The 11,853-nt window shown below is 38.1% G+C and overlaps 1 protein-coding gene across 1 annotated transcript; it reads left to right on the plus strand.

Moving 5' to 3' along the window:
- Positions 1 to 8,147: 8,147 nt before the first annotated feature.
- Positions 8,148 to 10,762, plus strand: LOC146552743 (uncharacterized). Its single transcript, XM_085255044.1, has 2 exons — positions 8,148 to 10,626; positions 10,749 to 10,762. The coding sequence occupies exons 1-2, from the start codon at positions 8,148 to 8,150 to the stop codon at positions 10,760 to 10,762; spliced, it is 2,493 nt and encodes an 830-aa protein (XP_085111170.1).
- Positions 10,763 to 11,853: the final 1,091 nt, after the last annotated feature.

Raw genomic sequence — 11,853 nt, forward strand, 5'->3', positions numbered from 1 at the left:
ACTACACAAAGGAGTGGCAAACCTGAACATGAAGGGAGAACAGCAGGGAGCGCACGCAGGGGATTTCACAGGGTATGAACACAGACGACGCGACGAGGAGCAGAGGAAATCACACACTATAAATACACAAAGAGACACTGGGAAATCACACACAGGTGGGGGAAACAGCTGGACCTGATTAACCTGACGAGACAGGGGAACACTAACACCAGGGACCAACAGAGGGAGCACAAACCCAGAACCCAGTGTCTAAAATCCCAAACACAAACCATCCCAAAACAGCCATGAATAATAATGAAAGTAATAACAATAAAGAACATAAACATAAAGTCACTGAGTCATGGTCGCAGGACCATGACAATTTCTTTCAATAATGATCAATGATAGTCTGAGTGACTAATAAAACAGTGTGTGCAGGTTTTACACGTGTTTCTCTTCAAAAATGCCATTACAATTTAGGAAAATCAACATGTTTTTGATATCAGGAAAACTGATCCTATTAATAACTGCTGTGGGTTGTGTGTGCATAAATCCACGTGGTCTGGATAAATCTGACGGTGAAAGAAGAGCACATGACTCATCCAGAGAAGGTCTGCATTATTACAACCTATTCCATCATCCTGAAACCTCTGCCGTCCTCCGATCAAACCACCACCGGTTTCACGTCTTAACAGCTGTTTTATACGTAAGCTGTGGGGCGTGACCAGGCTAGCCACAGTGTCTTAAAGAAGTATCCATGACCAAGGCAGAGGGGGCCATTTCCCTGTACATGTAACGGAGTGGAAAGATCATAGAGACACCGAGTGCCTCTCCAGTGCCCCTGTTGTTACTTTCATTTACACCAAAGCAGATGAAAGGGATTCACAATGGTTTATGCTAGCTGACCGGACAGACTGATATCAGTGCACTTTTATGACTTTGTGCTATACTGTTTTGTTTACTGACTTATTTTTCAATTCATTTTTAAGCTGTGAAGTAAAGATTTCCAGTAATAAAATATAAATACATTTATTTTGAGAAAACAGCATTTTAGTTATTTCTAAGCATCCTTTCAGGCTACAAAGTAACAACTAAAATAAAAACTGTTTTTGATGAAAATCTGAAATGTAATTTTTAAACATTTTTAGTTAAACAACAGCCATAAAAACATTTCCTCCTCTCCTACCATTTCCTTAAATGAGATAATAGAAATTCAAATTATACTGTTGTAAAACTTACAGGTTATCAAAACTGTTTTATCAGGCTATTAATTTAGTGAATACTTCTTATGCCAGAAATGAGTAAAATGCGAAGTTTATTATTATAAATTCGATTCCAAGTCTCATACTTACAGGAAACAGTGAATACAGCAGTGGTTTTGACCTGAATGCAATCCCGACCTTCTCCATTAGATGGCGGAGAAATTTTAGAAATGAAAAAGTAAATCACTTACAGAACTACGCTGAGCGCTGGGCTCAACAAAAATACGGCAGGTAATTGCTGCCTCTGGTTTAGCTGCACCAAATGCTTACCTTAAACATAATCCATATTTACTGGCCAAAAGGCATAATTTCTCATCTGAAAGGGCTCCTCATCAATACATAAATTATTTTGATTAGGTTAAGAAAACATTTCAGTGATAGAGAAATAAATATGATTTTGACCACATCTCAAATCCATGAAATTACTTTAATTTGCTGTATTATTAGCAGGTGTTTCCCCAAGAATATGTCAATTATTAGGGGGGAAAAGACGCTAAACTGCACCCTTGGAAGCGATGGTCAGGGGTGGTTTAAACTTCTTCTGTGCCTAGAGCCTCATTCTCAGTTTGTGCCAGGGTGACCAGTCCTCTAATGTGGTCGGCTGCTCGTTGTGTCTTCTTCTCTGGGACTCTAGCTCTTTGGCCATGGGCGCCCCTCCGTCCTTCTCCTGCTGCGATGGATGCACAGATATCGCTGAGATGTGTACTCTTGTACTCTTGGGGGCTGTGGATGGCCTGGATCTCCTGGATCTAGTTCTGTCTGCCTCTGGGGGCGTTGTTGTGGCTTTCCACCCTTATTATGAAGTACTTTCAGCTTTAGACATTGTCATACTATAATATATAATATTATATTTAATGTAACAACTGAAATAACATAAATAGAAATGCATAAATAAAAGAGATAAAAGAAACACATCAACAAGAGGAGGAAAAGCAGAATATGTTGGGCACAACAGTGCATTCAGATCATAATTCTGATTGCAAAAGTCATCAGACATGGCAGGAATAAAAAGAAAAAAAAGCTAAATGTCTCTTATGTTACATGATATAATGTAATAATCCTAAATCTTAATAAGAGGTTTTTAGTCTCATTCTGCCACTAAAATTAAATTACCTGGAGATGTATGAATTTGAAATAAAAATCCCACCTTTTGAGCAAGAACAGAATAACTGGTTATATTTAGAGCTGAGGAGTCCTCACAGAGCTGGCAGTGTTTGGAAACAGTTCATGCTTCCAACTTTCTCTACTTCAGACTCCTTAAACAAGACCAGTCTTTTAAGGTTAGATCTGAAAGAAGAATATGCATATGCAAAATGAAACACGTAGACAAAACAAAAAGCCACAGCTTTGTGTTTGACACTCAGTTCAAACATTCCTGGCAGGTAACAGATTTAATCTCTGAGTTACAATGTAGTTTCACTTCATATGGATGCTGTAGTGCAGACTGCTTTCTCCATCTAAAACTCCACATGAAGGTAATGCAACAACTTTGACATTTTTTATTTAATAAAAAAAATATTTAATTACCTTAATTAGACTAGACTAGAAACTGGAAAAAAAAAAGTTTGACTCTATTTTCATTACAAATTTAATTAATCAACTCTTAATTCTCACTAAACTTAAAGATAAAGGGGCCCCCAGTACAATATTTGCCTTGTTGTGTGTGTTTATTTTGCTGAGCAAACAGCTGTTTGGGGAACAGCTGTTGGTATTATATTTACACAATATCGCGAAAACACAAAGGAGCATTCAGAGGACTTTGAGGAGCTGAGGTGTTTCACTTTTTTCACAAAAATATAAAAAGAACTAGTGTCTTTTTATGTCAGTGTATAAACTGTAAATGTTCGTATACTTTTTTTAGTCTGTGAAGAATCATTAAATTCATGTTTAACTTCTGATTAATTAAAAGTAATTTAGAAAGCTACCTTTACCTAATCATGAGTATCACACAGTCACGGCAGCTTAAAAACGTTTCGGTTTTCATTGAACTTAGAACTTAAAAATGTTGAAAGAAGATTATTCTTCATAATAATAAGATTATTATTAGAAACAAGGATGCATCTTCCGTCCACTTTCTTCAGGACTACAGTTAACTTAATTGCCACTTGGGGATAAATGATGTCTTTCTGATTCTGATATTACTCAAAGGTGATTTTATGGATTTTTCTGTTTAACAAATATGTGCAGATCAGTAGCTGTGTAACAATGGACATAGATCATATGTAATTTTTTTTGCAATCTGATGCAAATTATTGTATGATTTGAATTATAAATGAAAGTATATTTTAATATTGATTGGTCAATTGTAATCAGTAAAGAAGAATCGACTCTACTTGAAAAGTGAATTTTATGTATATTACCAGCTCTTTAATTTCTGTGAGATGAAGAAAATGAAGGAAAATGTATGCAAATCTGTGAATTTTGACCTAACAATGCATGAAGCCACTCGTTGAATTTCAGTTTGAGTTTTAATCCACACAACTTAATAATCTTAGACTATCTGCCCTTTATTTGAGTGCTTCTACATTAACTTTACATTCTGAGTAATGAAAAAACATCAAGATAAATCAAGATACAAGTAAAGAGTAAGAATTGCAAGTGTACACTATTATGAAGTAAACATACTTTAAAATTCAAAAGATAACCAACCAAAATAAAAAAGACTGGCTGGGCAGGTAAACTTTGTTGTCCATATTAAATCATTTTCATTTATTTAATGGTACCAGATTTTTAACACTGAGTGATTTTGTCACTACTATTGTATCATAAAAAGCAACAGGAAACGGTCATGTTTCATCTCAGTGAAAACAGGCCATTCCTATTATTTTGTGCAGTCAAGGTTAGGTCTTCAAGAATTTGACCAATGAAAATAACCCGGATAACACTGTGTTCTACTGTATTGTCTAATACAACATGTGACAAGTGCAATCAGTCTGTGCAAACAGTAGCATCCTAACAAAACAATCTACATCCTGAGATCTAGTAAAACAGGTAAAACATTCCTGGTATGGAGATATAATCTCTTGGCTAAGTTTAGTTTCACTTCATATGGACATTGTTGCACAGACAGTTTTTGCCAATTAAACTTCCAGAGGAAGGTAATCCAATCCAATCCATCTTTATTTATAAAGCATTTTAAAATACAAGGCACAGGCCAAACGTGCTGTAGCTTAAATAAGTTAAGAACAATAGAATAAAACAAAACAGTAAAAAATAAAACACATAATACATCAGAATTAAAACAGCCCTATATTTAAAAAAAAAAAGATAAAATAGCATAAATTAAACTAAAACATCTGAAATAAAACTAGAACAAAAAACCAACATCTCACAAGGAGTCAAAGGCCAGGGTGAAGATATGGGTTTTCAGGAGTGATTTAAGAACAGAAACCTGTCTCATCTCTAAAGGCAGATCGCTCCACATAATGTAATGTAATAAGAATGAATTGCTCTTCCTGTTTCACCTAAGCAGAGAAGCTCAGACCTCCCTCTCCACAGCTATCTCCTGGCTTGTAACAGGCCAGACACCCTATACTCCTAAAGAACTTCCCAGAGAGAACTTCGAGGGACACGGTCAAATGCTATCTCCCAGTCAAGAAAAAAAATGGGTAAACTCCTATTCTCCCTCAAATGTCCTCGAGAAGATAAAGAGCTGGTCCGGGACAAAAACCGCATTGTTCCTCCTACATCCAAGGTTCGAATAACGGATGGACTCTCCACAGACTTTCCAGGGGAGCATTTTTGAATAAAGAAAATAACACAGACACCCTGTCTTACTTTATTCAACATACAAGGAGTACAGTCATTCTGTGTTAAATGGCATCCATCTAAATCTCCAGATGAAGGAAACATGTAAACATCTAACTGTTTTACTTACTAACACAAAGTTTTGTGCTATACTAGACAATTTATATTGATTACTTAAGTTTAGGTCTTCAGGAAACATAATTGAGATAATGCCATATTTTTGGGAATGTTTAGACCACTTGGTATGTAGTGAGAATTGTTTAAACTCGCAGGCTATCTGGGTTAAGGTTAGGGTTCGCTAGTTCGATACTGCTTCTTGTAACTGTTTAACTTCTAAGTATGTCAAGGATCACTACTGCTGTGGTGTACATCAACTGGTTACTGCATTCACACCTTCACATACTCTTGGTATACAAAAAATTCCCCTGGTCACCAGTTAAGCTTAGTGGGTGAGCAGGCGACCATATGCCGTATGGCTCAAGAGCAGTAGGCCCAGGTCGAGTCTGATCTGTGGAATTGTTGCATGTCTTCCCACTTCACTCTTTCCCCGTTTTCCTGTCAATCTACACTGTATCTATCCAATAAAGGCTTTTTAGCTTTTATTGGATAGATACAGCGATGTCAGATGTTGTTCCTGGGATCTGCTGGACACACTCGTCTAGCTTGGAGGTCACTGCACCGAATGCTTCGATTACCACTGGGACCACTGCTGCCTTTACCCTCCATATCTTCTCGAGCTCTTCTCTGAGCCCTTGGTACTTCTCCAGCTTCTTGTGTTCCTTCTTCCATGTTGCTGTTTTTCTATGCGAACATAGAAAAAATATGTTTGATTTCGCACACATTTTGCCAAATTCAAAATTGCACCACCTTTGTCATTTCAACAGATCCTCACGAAAGTCCAGTAGCATGCTCTAGTTTGAAGAAATGGAATATAACAAGGCCAAGGCAATTTTCACATTCCAGTACACTGAAGTTGGTGCTTCTTGGCATTAAAAGTTTTGGAACCAGGTGAGTCACTTTGGCAAACGTTTAATCAGTTTATACCATGTCAATAAAAATGCCTTGAAATTGAGAAAACAAAATTATTGATGGTTACAGCGCTCAGAAACCAGTAGGAAGTGTAGAGGCCTTTTTCTTGGAATGGCTTTAGCATATCAGCACCAATGGGATATTACTAATGGCTCCCATTAATGGTTGGACTACTTCTTCTCTGTTCACATAATATGTTCCTTTGAATCTATCTGTTCATTAGTACATTTGAAACTACCCTTCAGGGTTTTCTGTTGATGTTAGGCTTGGTCACTGCTTAGAGGACTTATAACTCCAAACCATTTGAACTGAGAAATCAATGCCTGTCAAGAAAGTTCAGCAGTGAACTGGCAAGCAGTTTGAGATTTTCATCCCAAAAGACTTTTACATGGTTATCATTTTGTGTAGAGATTTAAAATGATTAGCCTAACTGCATATTATAAGACTTTAATTTCTGATCTATGTGCGAACTTCAGGCCTGAATGCACTGACCTTTGAAGATTCCTGTTTGGTCTCTGAATTCTAGCTGGGGATCTAGATTTCATCATCAGGATTATCCTTGACAGTCAGGCAGTGCACACAGATGATGTTCATCCTCTGTGCAAGATTGAGGTTCATGATGAAATTGTAGAGCAAGAAGGCATGTTGGCTAAACAGACCTTCTAGGAAGAGATCAAAAGTACTGGCTGTGATGCTGTTGCACCAAAGTAAGTGAGACAGTGATATAAAGAGGAGAACCTTCAAAATTAAATTACGTTTGTTTTCTGATTTTTTTTTCTTTTTTCTAATGAATGAAGTCTCATAAAGTGCTTATGAGTTGGCTGTTATATCAAAAAGTATTTCTAATTTGGTTATTTATTTATTTTATCTTTCAGAAAGTACCACGTCACTGTTCAGATCAAAACAGGGAACAAAGTTTCAAATGAAAGTCACATGGGTGACAAACTGAGATGCTGTGAATAAAGTCCTGTCTCCATGAATATCATTTTCATAAATTATACCAAAGTACTATTCATGAACGATACATACATGTGTTCAGTGGAAAGGAATACAACAAACCAGTTGTTAACGATGAGTTGAGCAGAAGAAAGAGGAAAGACAGAAAGAAAAACTGAATCAAAGACTACAAGAATTTCACCAACAAGCTAAAGAGCAGCTTGAAAAAACCGAGTGCCCAGATCTCAGATTAATGTGAGTCACAGTGAGATGGCTTAATAGGGCATCTGGATAAATGTGAAGCCAACTACGAATCAGGCAGTGACAGTGCTGAGTTTCTTGAAATCCTCTCGGTGAAATGCAGTCTCCCAGTTTCAAATCTCAGTCTGAGTCAGCTCACAGCTAATCAGCTTAGTGAGATCCTTTCAGTCCTGGAAAAGCATCTGTTTAATGACATTCATCAGCACTCTGCAGCACACTCAGGTGTTCATCACAGAGCTCTGTGCTCTGTCTCTGGATATATATGAAGGAGTTTCCCTACAATGCATCTCCAATCATATGCAGTCCATTTTGGGATCCATCAGCCAATCATAATGTGGAGTTTTGAGAGTTTCCTCCTGACTCAAGCCCTGTATCTAAACCTGGTGGTTGGTGGTCCACAGTGAGGCAGATGGTGCAGTGGTATAAAGATGAAGAAACAAAAGGCACGGACATTCTTTTTTATGAAATACGCCAGATGAAAAATATTGAACAAAAACTGAGTGAATCAACCTAATAACTTATGTAACAAAGCTGATCAAAACTGATTACATAAAAAACCACACAGATATACAGCAAGCTAGGACTCCAGGCAGCATCCCAGTTGAAATTATTCTCTACTGCCGCAGTGACAGAGACAGTTTGAGCAAAATACACAAGGAGCTGTTTCCCGGTGATGTCATTGTTGCAACAAACCTTGCTGGACGTGGCACAGACATAAAGGTTTCCACAGAGGTGAACAATAATGGAGGATTATTTGTTATCCTCTCCTTACTCTCTGAGAACACAAGAGTGGAACTCCAGGCTTTTGGTCAAACTGCATGCAAAGGTAAACCTGGATCTGGTCAGGTAATCATCTCCACTGAACAACTACAGCCATCTTTCAGCACAGCGTCCTCTCTGGAGAAACTTGCAGCAGAAAAGATAAATCACATGATGAATGATGTTGCTGAGATGAACCTGTTTTCAGAATACTGTGAAAATCTTCAAGATATTTATAATACCACTCTCATTGAGGAACTAACAGGCTGTCTTCAATTTGTAAAAATGTCCTCTGCAGACTCAACAAACAGTAACCCAAACAGCCTGGAAATACAGTTAACAACCAAGTGCATAATGTATAGTTACTTTGACAAAAACATTACTGAGGCTATCCAAAATTTGGATGAAATAAAAGAGAAAGCGAGAGATGCAATGTCCAAAACAATCCAGATTTTTAAACTGGTGTCAGACGAGGATAAAGATCTCCAAGTTGAAGCCATGAACGCCTACCATCGAGGTCTGAAATATGTACTTTCTGTGGTAGAGAAGAATCGTTTCTCATGGGAAGGTCTGCTGGTGTTCTTTCTTGGAGTTTTACAGATTGTTGGAGGAGCACTGCTCACTGTATTTACATTTGGAACATTTGCTCAAGTTGGATTGGGACTCATTACAGAGGGAATATCAGACTGCATCACTGGCATTGACGCCATGGTGACAGGAGAATTCAGCTGGAAGTCATGGGCTATAGAAAAAGCCATTTCTATTGGTGTCTCTCTTATTGCGTCAGGAATTGGAAAGCTGATATCAAATGGATTCAAATGTTTTAAAACCTTATTTAAATTTGGTAAACAGCATAAATCAATGTCAATGTTCCTTTCAAGACAGGCTAAAGATGGCTTCAGTGTAGTCTTAAAGACTAATTTGAAGAATGTAGTAAAACACACAAGTAAAGAAATGTTAAAAGAAAAAATCAGCTATGCACCAGGAAAGACTGAAGGGAAAATACTGACTCAAACACTAAATGACACTGAAGATAAAGTGAAATTAAAAATAGAAAAAGAGCCTTTATCTACATTAGGAGATCTCATTATTCTCTCACAACTTGATGATAAAAAGCAACGTCACGATCTCCTGAAGGACGAGAGCAGGAAGAATAAACTGTTGGCCATTTTCAAAGAGGTCAGTACAGCAATACAGCCATTCTATGAAGACCTCAGCTGGAAGAACATGCTGAATCCATTCCTCTCCACAGTGACTGGTAAAGCTAAATTACATAGCCACAGAAAGACAACAGCACTTCTGGGAGGTATCCAAAGTGTCTACATGGTCTCCAGTCACATAGTTTCTATTGTTAAAGGCCAGGCAAATGGTGCAATTAGTCGTTACATAAGAAAGGGCTTAAAGAGTCGCAAAACAGAGGAAAACCTCAAAGCTGGACAGAACACCAGACACATTGCATGCATGCCAAGAAAGCTAAATTCTAATCACAAACTTGTAGGACATGCAGGTCAACACTCACAATCATATGCTGAAAAGTTCAAGAACTCCACGACTGCAGGCACCATCCTTGATATCAGAGTTCTGTCAGAAGCCACTGGCACTAAACTTGTCATCCTAACAGAGGACAGCAATGGAAGACTTACGAAAATGCAAGAGCTGAGCCCAGACACTAGACCTGCTAAAAAAACTGTGACATTAGTCTACAGACCAAAGAGTGTCCAGTATCCTGATGGTCATTATGATGTGCACATGAATAACCAGACAATGAGCATAGAAAGTAAGGGAAAGAGCTGCTTGTTTCATGCTTTGGCACGGGGAATGAAACCAAAAGCCAGTGAAGAAGAGATCACTGTGGAAGCAAATCGCCTCCAATCTGTGGAGGCTGATGCTCTCCTCGGTTACCCAGGCCAATGGGAGCCTTTCATCAACCGGAAAGAATTAACTAAAGCAATGAGGGGAGAGGAAGAGGAAAGTGAACCAAGAAAGATAATAAATGAATGCAAAAAGATACTTCAGAGAGAGGTTGGAAAAGTAGAGTTATACAAAAACTGGCATAAATATGCAATTCAAAATCCAGGACTTGGAAAGTTCATCAATGCAGATCACCAGCCACCAGTCAGTAGTATATTGAAGGCCCATAAACAGAACCAGAATAGCAGTTTAGCAGAGGCCATGCTTGAAGTGGCAACAAACTCATCTCCTCTGGATCGAAGTCTCATTTCTAAAGTGGACAGTTCTCATGGTCGGGAACTTCCAACTGTTTATGTACCTACAGAAGTCCATCGTGAATTTCCCAGTACAAAATCACCAGCCTTCAGAGACCTCTTGGCTGCAGCCATAAGTAATAATGATATAAAGAGCACCTTCAAGCTGACAATCCTTGGTTCAATGCCAAGATTCTGGTTGGATCATAATAAGGGCTTCAAAGACTTTCAGAACACCTCAATGAGTAACACCAGGCTTGAAATTTTTGAAAACAGCTTTCAGAACCACAGCACAGAGATGGTAAAGACATGGTTTTCTCTGCTTCAAATCAAAGGTGTTATAACAGATGATGATGTAAAGATCATTACAGATTGGATTGGAACACCAGGCTACAATGATCAAAATGAGCCATACAGGAACAAAGTCACCAACCTTCTCAGATCAAAAGGTATAATCACATTTAAAATGACATTTAAATAAATCACGTACACAAAACTTATGTGTGATTCTTAATAAAAGGGAATGGAAGTGCTTAGAGTGGCATTCATTTGAGTGGATTTGTGTTTTCAGTTTGTGAGGTTTGAGAATGTGACTTAAAAGCAGATCACACAGGACACTATGGAGATCTTCCACCTGGCGATCATCATCAATAGGGCTCTCTGTGTCGTGACTAATAACGACTATATAATAACGAGCATAAAAAGCAATGTGTTTCTTAGAGAATGTTAACAATCAGTCTCATAGGCATCTAAATTCATGAACTTTACAGAGTACCCGAGTGACCTCTAGTGTTCAGAAAGGCAAAACACACATCTCTTGCATTTAGATCTAAGCAATGCTTATTTATCATTCTTTTCTGGTGGCAGCTGGTGTTATTCTGCAAGAGCTAGACAGAGGGAGCTAATAAAATGCTAACTTTGAATCATAAAAGCCAGAAAGATGTACAGTGAAAGAATTAGTAACTTAATTATAGCATGTAGCTTTAAATGAAGCTGGGACATTATGTAAATATAGATATTGATATAATGCAGGTAAATAATTTAATGATTAATTATGTAATGCAGGGGAAAATATGTGTATTACAGGTTAAATGTTGAGACGTCCCTGTGCAGTGGATGATTTGTTGGAGGGCTGCTCTCTCCAGCTAATTTGATGTGGGGTTTATGAGACAGGCCTCAGGAAACACCACACAGTTTGGATGATGGGGAGCATTTCAGCAAAGATAACTTTACTTGGTGAATTTTTCAACCATAAAGTATTCTTGCTCTCTTCAGATTCACCAGGTTGCACCCACTTGATGTGTATGTATTACTGGCTGGTTTACATGAATGAACTGTAACTCTCTGTGGGTGATGCAAACCATTGCTATGGGTTACTTGTTGCAGGTCAAGCTGCCTCATTTCCTGTTGGGCTTTTTCATCAGAGAGAAGACAAATTGTCATGGTCCTGGGTCGGTGACCCAGCGCTTTTAGTTTGTTATCATTTTCTAGATGATGATGTTTAAGTTCTGTGTTATTTTCGATCTGCCTCTGAGTCTGCGTCTGTACCTGTCTGTCTATGGTGTCTCCCCATCTGTTTGTGAATCTGTCTGTTTAGTTCAATGTCTTGTCTGGTTCCATGTATCTGAGTTTCCTGTTTTATTGTGAAGGTCCGTGTCGTATGTGAGTGTGATCAG

This window comes from Mchenga conophoros, linkage group LG18 (assembly GCF_057382185.1).
Source record: "Mchenga conophoros isolate Kocher_MC1m ecotype Shallow Benthic linkage group LG18, M_conophoros_male_GT1.1, whole genome shotgun sequence".
In the NCBI taxonomy this organism is placed as follows: Eukaryota; Metazoa; Chordata; class Actinopteri; order Cichliformes; family Cichlidae; genus Mchenga; species Mchenga conophoros.